This window comes from Pseudorasbora parva, chromosome 6 (genome assembly GCF_024679245.1).
Source record: "Pseudorasbora parva isolate DD20220531a chromosome 6, ASM2467924v1, whole genome shotgun sequence".
NCBI lineage: Eukaryota > Metazoa > Chordata > Actinopteri > Cypriniformes > Gobionidae > Pseudorasbora > Pseudorasbora parva.
The window spans coordinates 16,749,513-16,765,020 of record NC_090177.1 but is presented as its reverse complement, the minus strand read 5'-3'; the positions used below and the strand labels follow the sequence as shown (position 1 = coordinate 16,765,020).

At 39.0% G+C, this 15,508-nt stretch overlaps 1 protein-coding gene across 3 annotated transcripts; it reads left to right on the top strand.

Annotated features, from left to right (window-relative positions):
* The first annotated feature begins 124 nt into the window (after positions 1–124).
* On the top strand, positions 125–15,427 carry tpx2 (TPX2 microtubule nucleation factor). 3 transcript variants are annotated; one of them, XM_067447212.1, is made up of 18 exons: positions 125–280; positions 849–975; positions 1,285–1,431; positions 1,671–1,782; positions 4,773–4,844; positions 4,919–4,966; positions 5,091–5,213; positions 5,634–5,743; positions 7,349–7,509; positions 7,638–7,806; positions 8,005–8,143; positions 9,799–10,015; positions 10,103–10,198; positions 10,289–10,459; positions 10,539–10,685; positions 10,856–10,967; positions 11,201–11,367; positions 15,126–15,427. In XM_067447212.1, exons 2-18 carry the CDS (start codon positions 867–869, stop codon positions 15,234–15,236), a joined length of 2,211 nt encoding a protein of 736 aa, XP_067303313.1. In that variant the 5' UTR covers positions 125–280; positions 849–866; the 3' UTR covers positions 15,237–15,427. The 3 variants fall into 3 exon arrangements, with proteins under 3 accessions (XP_067303313.1, XP_067303312.1, XP_067303314.1); XM_067447211.1 differs by having other exon boundaries at positions 11,180–11,367; XM_067447213.1 differs by lacking the exon at positions 4,919–4,966 and having other exon boundaries at positions 11,180–11,367.
* The last annotated feature ends 81 nt before the right edge of the window (positions 15,428–15,508 follow it).

Here is a 15,508-nt window from a genome sequence, read left to right as displayed (position 1 = left end):
TATGCAGTTTCTAATGTCCTCCTTTTGTGAGATCAACTAGTCACGTGGTTATTACGTTCTAAAACGTCAGAAACACGGAGCTAATAGAAAACTAGACGCGGCGCGTTAAGCACGCTGATTGGCTGATTCATAAACAGGTCTAACGGCACGAACATTCAAACTAGCATTCTCGTCGGATTGTTTGTGTCTGGAGGATACGAGCAGTCTGCTGTGTAACTGTAAACCTTTTGCTATATATTTTCAGCATTTTAGGTTGCTATAGGAGTCACCTTTTGGAACTGTAAGTGTTTATACATTTTTACGCGGGATTATATTTTCTTTGACACTACTGCTGCGTTTAAGTGAAGATAAAATTGGTACGGTCGGTTTGGGCCGTAAGTTAACCGTAAGAAGCCAGGGTTTTAAATGTTTGGTGTAAGTTAACTAATAGGACGACTGAAAGGAAACTGTTTCCTCATTTTAGTAATGGGATTTGACTCTGAGTATTATTTAGACTGTGTTTGTTTTTTATTTTGCCCTTTGTTCGTGCTAATGAGTAACGTTAATGCAATATGCATTTGTAGACACATTTTTCACAAAAAAACGAATTCTCAAATAATTATGCTAAGTCCTAGTCTGTCATTTCAACATGATTTATAATATTGATACATTGTACACTAATAATTCTTAAATCCAAAACTGGTCGATATAACGAGTGCTGGTGTTACACGCTAAAGTTAGGCCTTGAGTCCCATCAACTGCCATTTTGCGCCACTTCGCAGGAAATGCTTTTCTTCATGCCTCTTAGGCTCTATTTATCTTTCGAATTGTTATAAATTTGGTTTGACTGTTAATGCTTGATTGTTCAGGATTTTTCCAGTGTGACTATGGAAGGGGGCGCTGCTGATGCATACACATGGGATGCCCCATCTCATGTAATGGAGTCAATAGATGATTTTGTCCTGGACCCTCAGGACAATGCTGACCAGTGGTTTGGTATGGCTTTTCCTCCTTTATATGCATGTTAAAGACATGTTGATCCCATCATTAATTGTGACATGAATAGATCCTAGTGTGTATAAATTCAGTGTTAACACATCAACCTTGATGTCCTGTGGTGTGACCTGCTGAACACCTTCAGCAATATTTTCACTGTATAATTGTGTGTTTTGGTATATCAGAAATACTATGATTTAAAAAAAAAATATATATACATGCATACATACATACACACTGAATTAGTTATGCCACATGTCCACTGAAATCTTAATGAAATCAAAAATCTTTGTGCTGTTTTAATCTTAGAATTAAAGGCGGCTCCTACAAGTGGTACTGTGGAACAGCTCACCACCCCTTTACGGATTGTAAATCCTTTTGATGAGATCCATGATACTAACAGGCCCAAAGCTCTGGTATCTCCCATGGTCAAACAAGTTGAGATGACAAGCTCAGGTTTGTAAAACTGCTTTTGAATTCTCTTTAGAATGGAAGATTGTTTTTTGTACAGAATAAATTTAGTGACTTTTTGTCATTTTTATTAATCTAATTGCAACATGGTTGTAGTTACTAGACTACAACCACTACAATGGTTATTACAATTTATAGTTATTGTCCTTGGTCTATACAGGCATTTGGAAACCCTTTGTGAAGGTGTTAGTTTTGCATGTCTTTTAACATCTGTTCTGCTTTAGATGTCACAGAAAGCAACTCTACCGAGGTCCCACCTAACATAGTCACATCATGGGGGAAAACTACTGCAGTTCCTGGCCAGGGCCAGAAATCGGTTCCTGCTCAACCACGCAGGTAAAGAGATCTGCTTATTAAAGAAGCACCAGTTTACCGGCCATAAACCGGCTGTTCTTGTTTCTCCGGACAAATGGCTTTTGAGGGTTAAAATTGGTTATTTTGGCATGGTTTCTTGCTATAATTCACATTCCTGGGTCTATACATCACATAATTAACGTCACTTCAATCCGCGGACATTGGGAAACAACCTGTGGAAAATTGCTGACTTGGCAACACTGCAGTTGAGTTCTTTTGACATTTGACAAACGTTGTGTCACTTCGTTGCTCTGATTGGTTGTAGGTCTATCAAATTGAGGTCTTTCCTGGTTCTGTTGAAACGCTCCCCATAATTACAGCCCAATGGAGCAGTATCAGTCAGACTCCTATTCTGACTAGAATTGAGTTTGACCATGTCAGGCTAGTTTAATATGTATCTGACATGTAATAGCCAGTTCTGCTGATATGGCAATAAACTTACTCCTGACTTGTGCACCAATTGCACTGCAATCATTCCCTAAAATGTAAAGCTGAGTTCATGCTGCCGGATTTTTGACTCTCCGACATGTGCCTGAGATCATAGGCAAATCTGTGCTCGTGCACACGAGTGACAATCACGCAGTGTGAATGATCAGAGAGACTAGCCGACACCAGAGATATTTGGCATGATAAATATCTGGACCTGTCAGCGACTCAAACTCCTGCTGTGTGAAATGAGTTCTGACTGAAAACTACGTTGGCGATTGGTCGACAGCCATTGAAAGTGAGATGCAGGGCAGCGGGAGGTCCAGGGCGGAGTTATAGACTGGAATATCAGTATTTTAATAGATATATTTGCAATTCTGTCAAACAGAAACAAAGCCTAAACATTTGCACGGCTAGCTGCAGCGGCAGCACATTACTTAATTTATTTACCTCAAACTCTTTGCAGAACACAATCCTTGCTCCCTCTGTCTCCAATTTCCTCTGCAATATACTTTTCTTTTTCTCCACAAATTTGCGCACAGACTGTTTGGAGCAAACTTTGTGCAGTTTATTTTAATAAGAACAGTTCCAAGTCTCGTACGAGAACTGACAAGTGATCTCTCGTTGCTTGCTTGTCATATCACATGTTTGGTTGGTGCCCAATAGAGAGAGGGTTATCAGTCTTGTACAGTCACGGTGTGAAACCCTCTGTCGCTGATCCATTGTGCAGTGACTGTGACTGAAATCTACCCCAGAAAGTCATGTAGTGTGAAGAGCAGTAACCCGACGAGTTTGAAAATCATGGAGTCTGGACTAGGCTTAACTTGTGTAGAAATAATAACAGGCCAGTGATGGAACATGGTAAGGATGGCAAATCCTGTACCAAGCACAGCAATGTCACTGATGCCTGAAAAGAGAATCATAAATATTGAAGTGGGGGTTTGTATGAATGAATCTTGTTCAATAGCATTTCATTCCACTTGCCTCCAAATAATGCTTGTTTATTAGTGCCCTATGGAACTAGTAGGGATGGGACGAAATATCGTTTGACAAAATATCGCGATACAAAACGTGACGAAACGTATCGAGGTCGAAAAAAATGGATCGCGAAATAAAGATATATGGCACTGCTGCATGATTAGCGTAGTATATAAATAGTTTAGTGTATTATATGTATGTGTGTGTGTGTGTGTGTGTGTGTGTGTGTGTGGGGCAGACATGACAAAACGCAGCGCGCATTTTCTGTTTGATCTGAGGCATAGTCCGTAGTTGGCAAAAGTGAGAGCTGTCAGACAAAGGATGGCAGCAAACATTAATAGGGAAAGAAAATGGTTGACATTAGCATTAATATTCTAAACCAAAAATGCAGTTATTGCCTACATAAACTACCATATTTTCTGTTTAACTTTTATTAGACTCCAGAAAGAAAAGTGCGTTTTTTCACTGAGCACATTCTCTGCAGTCTGAGCGCGATGCACTGAAGCTCACTCTCGCTCATGTCTGAGGTAAATCATTAACACCATCACCGCTTACAGTACACGTGTTTTATTGAACTAAATACATTACAATCGGATAAACGAATGCACAGGTTACTTTCCTGAACAAGCGCTTCCGAGTCGTCCGTGTTCTTCACACTGTCCACGTGAATTGCGGACCCGGACCACACGCAAAATACCGGCAGTTCAACAGGGAATGCGGATCTCTTAAAGGGGCCGCACTATATTCCTACTCGTGTTATATGGACCTCCTCCTGGTATGGTGTGGTTCTGGTTCGCTCACTGGTACACATTAACAATTTTTCATACGAACTGTGCCCTGTTCTGAATTAAACTGCCAGTGTAAAAACTCCCTTTATATTGTTAAAATGAGAGAAATCACTACTTTCTCATTATTTTTAAGTTTAGGCTTAAGAGACATGAACAATTTCTTAGATAAATCTATCTATGACCTTTGATATGTCTAGTCTTCATGCTGTATTGATTATTATTGAATAAGTATGGTTTCACTAATAATAAATGTACATTTGCATAAAGCATGCATATTTGTCCATACCTATGTTGATTAGAGTATTAAAAACTTAATTTAAGATACATTTACAATTGATAAAAAGGTGCGATTAAATTGTGATTAATCACGAGTTAACTCATGACAATCATGCAGTTAATCGCGATTCAATATTTTAATCGATTGACATTCCTACAGTGCCCTCCACAATTATTGGCACCCCTGTTTAAGATGAGGTCGCGGACTTCTAAAAATTCTCCTTTTTTTTAAACAACATAGAACCAAAATGCAAAAAAAGAGGAAAATCCTACCTTTCATTTAAGTACATTACTTAGGTGGTACAAAAAAAAAAAAAAAAAAAAACACAGATTTGGAAAAAAAAAAAAAATATTTTGATATCGTATCGTGACATATCATATCGTAACCCAGGTATATCGAGGTGCATCGTATCGTGAGTTTAAGTGTATCGTCCCATCCCTAGGAACTAGTCAACTTTTCTTCTTGCTCTAAAAGCTATCCGTTAACTTCTTTCTTCCATGCAGAGTGTCCAAACGGCCGGTGGCCAATGAAAAGCCTACAGCCATTTCAACACCCCCTGTTGTCAAGAAAAGAAGGTATGTGTTCCTAATATTTTGATCCATTTTAGTAGATTAAAGTGCTCAATTAGCCGCTTTGTCTCGCTGCATAGAGTTGTACCAACTGCCACGGCAAGAAGAGTTTTTGATCAGCGTCGAAGGTAAAACTCAACTGAGTAGTGTTTGCCGTGATGTGCACCTAGTGGGGATTTGGTAGACTTCACTGGTGAACTGGCTGTACTCATTACTCAAAAGTGATGAGCTTTTATTTTCTCACCTCCATAGAAGCTCAACATCCAGAACTGTGCGACGCAGTAGTGCTGGTGCAAGGAGCAGTGTCCGTTTGAGGAGCAAACCAGGCATTTCCTCCAAGACCTTGGATGCTGCTTCTGCCTCCAACACTACAAAGTGAGACTCTTATTAGTCTGCATACAGTTAGCAAAGTCAAACTACACTACAGTTAAAAAAAGAGAACTTTTTTTGAAGAAGCCTCAGGATGCAGTGTTTTGAAATCGGCCCATCACTGCAGGTTGTTTTTTTTTTTTTTTTGCACAAACTATTCTCACTGCTTTAGTGATTCTACAATAATTTTATGTAGTTAGATGGTCTTTGTAACGACATCTTTAGTGCCTTTTATGGGTCTTAAGAGAGGAAATGTCACTGCTGCCAATGGAGCCCTTTCTGAGCATCAGATTTCAACTAAAATATATTAATTTGTGTTCCAAGGACAAACATAGGTCATTCGACACCTGTAAGACATGAGGGTAAGTAATTAATGACAATTTAATTTGTGTGAACTAACCCTTTAAACTATCTTTGGAACTTCAGGCAGAAAAGCACAGAGCAGCAAGAGCTGGAGCGCATTGAGGCCCTACAGAAAGAGGTGGCAGAACAGCGCCGTAAAAACGAGGCCAGCTACAGGGCTGCACTGGTGGGGAGTAAGTCACTGGCGAAACTTAATAGATCTGCTATTTGTAGTAATTAGGGATGGGACGATACACTTAAACTCACGATACGATGCACCTCGATATACCTGGGTTACGATATGATATGTCACGATACGATATCAAAATATTTTTTATTTTTTTCCAAATCTGTGTTTTTTTTTTTTTTTTTTTTTTGTACCACCTAAGTAATGTACTTAAATGAAAGGTAGGATTTTCCTCTTTTTTTGCATTTTGGTTCTATGTTGTTTAAAAAAAAGGAGAATTTTTAGAAGTCCGCGACCTCATCTTAAACAGGGGTGCTAATAATTGTGGAGGGCACTGTAGGAATGTCAATCGATTAAAATATTGAATCGCGATTAACTGCATGATTGTCATGAGTTAACTCGTGATTAATCACAATTTAATCGCACCTTTTTATCAATTGTAAATGTATCTTAAATTAAGTTTTTAATACTCTAATCAACATAGGTATGGACAAATATGCATGCTTTATGCAAATGTACATTTATTATTAGTGAAACCATACTTATTCAATAATAATCAATACAGCATGAAGACTAGACATATCAAAGGTCATAGATAGATTTATCTAAGAAATTGTTCATGTCTCTTAAGCCTAAACTTAAAAATAATGAGAAAGTAGTGATTTCTCTCATTTTAACAATATAAAGGGAGTTTTTACACTGGCAGTTTAATTCAGAACAGGGCACAGTTCGTATGAAAAATTGTTAATGTGTACCAGTGAGCGAACCAGAACCACACCATACCAGGAGGAGGTCCATATAACACGAGTAGGAATATAGTGCGGCCCCTTTAAGAGATCCGCATTCCCTGTTGAACTGCCGGTATTTTGCGTGTGGTCCGGGTCCGCAATTCACGTGGACAGTGTGAAGAACACGGACGACTCGGAAGCGCTTGTTCAGGAAAGTAACCTGTGCATTCGTTTATCCGATTGTAATGTATTTAGTTCAATAAAACACGTGTACTGTAAGCGGTGATGGTGTTAATGATTTACCTCAGACATGAGCGAGAGTGAGCTTCAGTGCATCGCGCTCAGACTGCAGAGAATGTGCTCAGTGAAAAAACGCACTTTTCTTTCTGGAGTCTAATAAAAGTTAAACAGAAAATATGGTAGTTTATGTAGGCAATAACTGCATTTTTGGTTTAGAATATTAATGCTAATGTCAACCATTTTCTTTCCCTATTAATGTTTGCTGCCATCCTTTGTCTGACAGCTCTCACTTTTGCCAACTACGGACTATGCCTCAGATCAAACAGAAAATGCGCGCTGCGTTTTGTCATGTCTGCCCCACACACACACACACACACACACACACACACACACACACACACACACACACACACACACACACACACACACACATACATATAATACACTAAACTATTTATATACTACGCTAATCATGCAGCAGTGCCATATATCTTTATTTCGCGATCCATTTTTTTCGACCTCGATACGTTTCGTCACGTTTTGTATCGCGATATTTCGTCCCATCCCTAGTAGTAATGCTGCCTTTTTAATTTTTCTTGTTTTTTTATTTTATTTATTTGATTTGTTCTGGTTTATTTTTAAAGGTCAGCCTCCTAAGAAGCATGTGCTGTCCACCACCATTCCCAAAGTATTCAACTTCCGCTCTGATAGCAGGCTGAAGAATCACACAGATGGAGGCTCTGCAGACAGCTCATACAAGGAGATAAACTTCACCTCTCAGCTCCGCAAGCACCCATCTTCCCCTGTGAGTACCATCACTAGGATGAGTCTGGATGAAGTTTTTTTTTTTTTTTTTTTTTTTTTTTTTTTTTTTTTTTTTTTTTAAAGCTGCTTGATGTTTTAAGAGTTTTGAATGCTGTCGTCATTCTGTAGTTGAAGGCTCCAAAGGGTACTACTGTTCCCAAACCCTTCAAGCTCTCAAGGGGCAAGAGAAAGCATGATGAAGAAGGAGCCTATATGCCAATGGCCCAGCAGATTGAGCAGTTCCAGAAACGCACACCCACACGCTATCATCTGCGCAGTCGGCAGAGCCAAGAGAGGGGTGCGTCTGTTCTTAGATCTTGTTTCTGGTGGCTTTGAATATTGTTAGCATTGTGTTCTCATTTGCTAAACCATACCTTTTTTTTTTTTTGTCCTCATGTAATTCCAACCCATATGGCTTTCTGCCATGGGATAGTTGTCTTTCCCCCTCCCAAAATATCTAAAATTATCCTTTTTCCCGTTTTGACAAATTTTGCAGGACCATCACCAGTTAAGACAGAGAAGCCAAAAATCACACACCCTAAAACACCACAGCTAATGACTCGCCAGCGACATCGTCCCACTATGGTGAAAAGCACTGCAGAGATTGAGGCTGAGGAAGTAGAAAAACTGCAGCAGTAAGCTTTGCTTGGATGTTTTCCACACTTGTTGTTATTAACAGGGTCCCCGCGGAGTCTTAAAGTCTTAAAAGTATTACATTTCAAAATATAAGTCCTTAAAAAGTATTAAATTCGCGGAAGCACTGCGTTCTAGGTCTTAAATAATGCTTAACAGTTCTTAATTTTCCTACGTCCATGTAACGCTACCTCATTGAAATGATCTCGCCTCCCGCAGCACGCGCGCACGTGTGTGTGTGTTTGTTCTGTGGTGTTTGTAGTTCTTTTTTGCTAGACCAACTATTGTTCGCTCTATTACAACTACAAATTAGACAAGCATGCCACTTCTATTACAGCCAATCAGCTTTCGTGTTATTGGCATGAGCCTCTTTCTGATCGTACCCCACAGACGCATAAACAGATTTTATTCTTCAGCTAAGTCTGACGGTTCTTGCAGTTCCGCGATCGTGAACGCGAAGGGGACTCTTTCTCACCGTCTTGCTTAATGACCAAATAAAAGTATAATATACCCGATTGCACAAAAAGAGTTAATAACAGTGATGTAAACTCCGATGTCAGGCTTGTGTGTTTGCTGCCTGTCAGCGCTCGCGCGAGTGTATTGAATGTGTTGTTTCTTGGCTCATTACCCTAAGGTTACTCTTGAACGATCAAATATACACATTATGCATATGTCTATATCCTGATTTGAGTTAAAAAGTTTGGGACGTGTCAGTAAGCACTGGATCTGCGCATTAGTAAGCTCTCAAATTGAAAGCAAACTAATATAGCTTAACAACAACACAAACGGCGAAACAGCACTTACACTTAAAGGAACACTCCAACTTTTTTAGAAATGGGGCTTATTCTACTTTGCTACATTTAGATATGTGGGGAAATGCATTTTAAGCTAAGCTAGCGGCGACCCTGCCAAACTAAAACAATGCATGCACTGAGCCATGCATTTGCCCACATATCTAAATGTCTAAAGAAGTTTAATAAGCCCTATTTCTAAAAACGGTGGCGTGCTCCTCTTTGTAGATATGCATTTTTATGTTGTTTTTATTTTTCCTGTTGTCATTTGTTTATAAGTATACATTTTATTACTGACCGATTACGTAATCACTTGAAAAAGTTTTCCTTATATTAAGCAATTACTGCTGTGGTTTACTTTTAAGATGTTAGTTTCCACCCCAAGCGATCGTGTTATTAAAGATAGATCGCACACAACTGAAACAGCCTTTTTTGATAATAACAAAACAAGATTCATGCATTTTGTCAGTTTTATTGCCATGTGTGACTATTGTGCATCTAACATAATAATATGGTTAATGTTGCATCCTTATTTAAAAAAATAAAAATGTTTGCAAATCTATGGAAGTGACCACCACAAAATAAAAACTAATTTTGGTCATATGCGCTAATCCTGGTGGGATTGAGCTATGAATAATAAGTTTACTAATACTTTGTTCAATTTAAATAATATAAATTTAAGTAGCCTAATTGAGTGATTCTGCATTTCCTATGCATGTTTTTTATTGCGTGATATAGGTCTTAAATTTGATTCATAATGGTCTTAAAAAGTCTTAAATTTGACTTGGTGAAACCTTCAGATACCCTGTATTAATGCTTCACTTTAACGTGGCACAAACATTTTCAAACTTTTCTTGTCCCCTCAGGTTTAAATTCAAAGCTCTAGAACTAAACAGAAAGATTCTAGAAGGTGCTCTGATTCCCAAAAAGCCTGTTAGTAAAGAAGTTACCAGGCCTGAAGGCTTCCAGCTGGAGATTGAGAAGCGAATTCAGGAGAGACAGGCCAGTAAGAAGCCTGAGGAGAAGGAGGACCTCGCATTCCATCCCAGACCACTACCAACCCGAATTTTGGAGGAAGTCGTGGTTGGTAACCGTTCCTTTAACCTTCAAGCATGATTGGCCATATTGATGTCATTTTATTTTGTTGATCCTGTTTTTTAATTCTTAAAGGGTGTCCCAGAGAAGAAAGTTCTAAATCCAACTGTTCCAGAGTCACCTGCATTTGTGCTTAAAAACCGTGTGCGAATTGAAAGGAAAAAAGAGGAGGTAAACTTAATCCATGTTTGCTTTATGTATACATGTACAAAAATAAACTATTTTAACTTTATTACAACAATTTATTTTTTGCACCTCCAGGACAAACCTCCTGCTCCTATAAAGGCATTTGCTGTGCCCCACTTTCTGCCCTTCCAGCCCAAACCGCCAGTCAAGAGCCAGGTAGAAATGTGCCCGTTCTCATTTGAGGAACGTGACCGTGAACGAAGGGTCATAAAGGAGAAGAAACTGGATGAACTAAGAAATGAAGAGGTATTTTCTTTTTCTTATTGATGCCAAAAACCTTCATAATTTGTTGTGCCTAAATGCACTGCCTCACCAAATCTTACAGGTGCCAAAGTTTAAGGCCCAACCCCTTCCTGACTTCCATGAAGTGCACCTCCCTGAGAAAAAGGTAGCGGAGCCCACTAAACCTGCTCCATTCAAACTGATGGTTGATGAACGAGGAACGGCAAAGGGAGAACGCTGGGAACAGATGGTAGGATCCTTTGAGTCAATTCTCATTCCATTTTTGAATATCTACTGGACCACACGTGTTGGCTTAGTATTTGTGTTTGCATACTTGCCACTAGTTAGCTACTTTCAATTAGTCTCTGCTTTGAAGTGGTGTTAGTCTCTATACCAAAAATGTTTTAAATCTTTCCCCAGATGAAAGAGGAGTTAAAGCGTCAGGCTGAAGCTGCATGTTTCAAAGCGCGCCCGAACAGTGTAGTGCACAAAGAGCCATTTATTCCAAAGAAGGAGAATCGTTCCATCCTTGGTATGCTTTTTAAAAATTATTTTTCCAGCTTGTTGTCTACAGTCGGAACTTCCCATGGGTTTTTTTTCCCCTTTTTTTTGAAGACGTGCACAGTTAACTTTGACAACTCTTACTTCCTTCCAACTTTCACTGCTGTCACTGTTCTCACCTCTTCCTGACACTTCACCTGGTCCTTTTATTTTTATTTTTTTCACCTTTGGCACTTTCTCAAGCCAATACTACTAATTCTGCAGTTCCGGAGGGCTTCCAGTTGGCGACAGAGCGGAGAGCAAAGGAGCGCCTGGATTTCGAAAAGGAGTTGAGTGAGAGGGAGGCAATGAAGGCTCACATGGCGGAGGAGCGGGCTAGAGAACAAGAGGAGCAGGAAAAGGAGGAGATTGCAAGGCTACGACAGGAACAGGTAATGTTTCAGAATGAGTTGTTAAATTGGGGGCACAGGTGAGGAGGTTTTTTTATTTTCCCTTTCCTACTTCTAGGCCTAGAAATTCAGACATCAGGGTTTCTGTGAATTCAATAGTCATAAGAATTTAAGGGCATAAGTCAAAAACGTCTGGATTTTCCATACAAGGTCATAAAAACAAATGTCCTTAAAGTCTTAAATTTATGGAAGCATTGCGTTCTAGGTCTTAATTGTTAAACAGGTCTTAATTTTCCTACGTCCATGTAATGCTACCTCATTAAAATGCTCCCTGTGTTTATTCTGTGGTGGTGTAGTTCTTTCTTTCGCTAGTCCAACTATTGTTCACTGTATTACAACTACAAATTAGACCAGTATGCATCTTATATTGCAGCCAATCAGCTTTTGTGTTATTGGCACGAGCCTCTTTCAGATTGTACCCCAGACACATAATGGATTTTATTCTTCAGCTGACGGTTCTTGCAGATTCGCTTTCACGATCGTGGAACTTTCTCACCATCTTGCTTAATGACCAAATAAAAGTATAATATGCCCGATTGCACTAAAAAGTTAAAAGTGCCGTAAACTCAGATGTCAGACGGGGTGTGTTTTGCCTGTCAGTGCTACGCGAGTGTAGCCACTGCATCTATTTCTATGCTCATTACTAGGGCTGTCCCGATCAGGTTTTTATTTTTATTTTATTTTTTATCCCAGTCATTTAAATTGAGTATCCGCCGGTTCTGAGTCTCGATCTGATACTTCTATAATGCATTAAAAAAAAATCCCGGATGTTCCTTATTTTTTTTATTTAATTCAACTTATTTTAACATTCATTAACCGTTAACAAACAGAGCACTTCGGTGAGGTAGCTTGACCAATCAATTAATAAAGAGCACATTCTTCACTTTTGGATTTTAGTGCAACAGTAAATATATAAAGTTTGGGACCGGAGTTGTGCAGTAGAGAGCAGGAAGTACAACGAAAAAAACCCGCCCATACTCACAGATGCAGAACAACTAATTATGTTGGTTTGACATAGTCAAACGGACTGAAAAGTCCGTTAGTCCCTCAGTGACAACTTCACTCAGAAGACCTCGATCTCAGCTGTCATCACGCCTGTTTTTATAGCATCAAATAACAGACGATAGAGGCGCAGAGGCTTCAGTTTCTGAGAGGAGTGCTGCAGGCTTGATTTTAAACAACTGTCGTCATGCTGCATGCGTTGCTGTTAATGTTTGGAGTTAAGAGTGTAACTGCCACCGCTTAACTATTGAGATGTTAAAAACAGACCATACATATATATCCGAGTCCTGATCGGGAGGTAACGTCCAATTCCGATCGAGTCTGAAATCGCGTGATCGGGCTGGGCCCGATTTCTGATCGAATCATCCTTACTCTTGAACGATCAAATACACACATGCATATGTCTATATCCTGACATGAGTAAAAAAGTTTGGGATATGTCAATAAGTACTGAATCTGCGCATTACTAAGTTCTCAAAGTGAACGCAAACTAATATAGCTTAACAACAACAACACAAACGGGGAAACCGGCACTTAAAGCACTGTTTGTAAATATGTACAGGTCCTTCTCAAAAAATTAGCATATTGTAGCATATTGTGATAAAGTTCATTATTTTCTATAATGTAACGATAAATTAAACTCGTATATTTTATTTTCATTGCACTCCAACTGAAATATTTCAGGTCTTGTTTTAATACTGATGATTTTGGCGTACAGCTCACGAAAACCTCAAAAAAATGAGAATATCATGAAAAGTTTCTATAAACGCGCTATTAACCTAATCATCTGAATCAACTAATTAACTCTAAACACCTGCAAAAGATTCCTGAGGCTTTTAAAATCTCCCAGCCTGGTTCATTACTCAAAACCGCAATCTTGGGTAAACCTGCCGACCTGACTGCTGTCCAGAAGGCCATCATTGACAAGCGAGAGGGTAAGACACAGAAAGAAATTTCTGAACGTATAGGCTGTTCCCAGAGTGCTGTATCAAGGCACCTCAGTGGGAAGTCTGTGGGAATGAAAAAGTGTGGCAAAAAACGCTGCACAACGAGACGAGGTGACCGACCCCTGAGGAAGATTGTGGAGAAGGACCGATTCCTGACCTTGGGGGACCTGCGGAAGCGTGGACTGAGTCTGGAGTAGAAACATCCAGAGCCACCGTGCACAGGCGTGTGCAGGAAATGGGCTACAGGTGCCGCATTCCCCAGGTCAAGCCACTTTTGGGCTACAGAGAAGCAGCACTGGACTGTTGCTGAGTGGTCCAAAGTACTTTTCAGACGAAAGCAAATTTTGGATGTCATTCGGAAATCAAGGTGACAGAGTCTGGAGGAAGACTGGGGAGAAGGAAATGCCAAAATGCCTGAAGTCCAGTGTCAAGTACCCACAGTCAGTGATGGTCTGGGGTGCCATGTCAGCTGCTGGTGTTGGTCCACTGTGTTTTATCAAGGGCAGGGTCAATGCAGCTAGCTATCAGGAGATTTAGGAGCACTTCATCTCCCTAAAGCTTTTCAGCAGATGCAAGCATGAAGATTTCGTTTTTCAGCACGACCTGGCACCTGCTCACAGTCCCAAAACCACTGGTAAATGGTTTACTGACCATGGTATTACTGTGCTCAATTGGCCTGCCAACTCTCCTGACCTGAACCCCATAGAGAATCTGTGGGATATTGTGAAGAGAAAGTTGAGAGACCCAAGACCCAACACTCTGGAAGAGCTTAAGGCCGCTATCGAAGCATCCTGGGCCTCCATAACACCTCAGCAGTGCCACAGGCTGATCGCCTCCATGCCACACCGCATTGAAGCAGTCATTTCTGCAAAAGGATTCCCGACCAAGTATTGAGTGCATAATTGAACATAATTATTTGAAGGCTGAATTTTTAAAAAATTAAAAACACTTTTCTTTTATTGGTTTGGTTGAAATATGCTAATTTTTTTGAGATTGGATTTTTGGGTTTTCATGAGCTGTATGCCAACATCAGTATTAAAACAATAAGAGACCTGAAATATTTCAGTTGGTGTGCAATGAATCTAAAATATATGAAAGTTTAATTTAATCACTACATTATGGAAAATAATGAACTTTATCACTATGCTATTTTTATTTTATTTTAGCAGGACCTGTATGTGACACTGAAGACTGGAGTAACGATCCTGAAAATTCAGCTTTTGAATCCCAGAAATAAATGATAATTTAAAGTATAATAAATTGAAAAACAATTTCAATTTTAATATCCCAATATTAATGTTTCTGTATTTTGATCAAATAAATGCAGGCTTGATGAGCAGAAGAAACCATTCAGAAACATTACAAATGTCCAAACTTTTGGTTTGTACAATATAGATGGCGCTAATCCCGGTGGGATTAAGTTATGAATAATAAATTTACTAATACTTTGTTTAATTTAAATAAAATAAAAAAATCTAACTTGAATGAATAAATTTGCTTTGCAAGTAATTTAGTGATTCTGCAGTTCCTATGCATTTTTTTTTTATTGCACAACATAAGATTTAAGACCATTATGAATTAAGACCTATTTGATGAAACCTGCAGATACCCTGGATATTTTAGTGATAGTTCACCCAAATATTACTATTTAATATCAACTATCTCTCTCCTCTAAATATTTGCTTTTTTGTTTTTTTTATTTTTTATTTTTTTGTTTGTTTTTTATAAATGTAAAAGTGTTTTTGAAACTCTTACACATGCCTCTTTTAATTACATCCTTTCTCTCAAAAGGTGCGAAAGGCCCAGCCAATCAGAAGATACAAGCCTATAGAGCTGAAAAAGAGTGACGTGTCCCTAACAGTGCCACAGTCTCCCAAATTTTCGGATCGTTTCCGCATGTGAATGCTTAAGTTACTTAAACTTAATTGTACATAGTTATCTCAACATGTTTCTTCTTGTTTTATATCTTGTTTTACTCCTTTGTCTTAATGAATAGAGTAGTTTTACATTTAACTTTTCATGTATATTCAGATTAACGTATCTGTCCTTTTTAGCCGTTTTCCATCTTGCAATAAAGACTTTGGTATACAAATGCTTTTTGTGTTTTTGTGGTTAATGACTGTAGAGGCTCAACCTAATGAAATGACTGACTGGTCCCAAAAATGACAACAGAT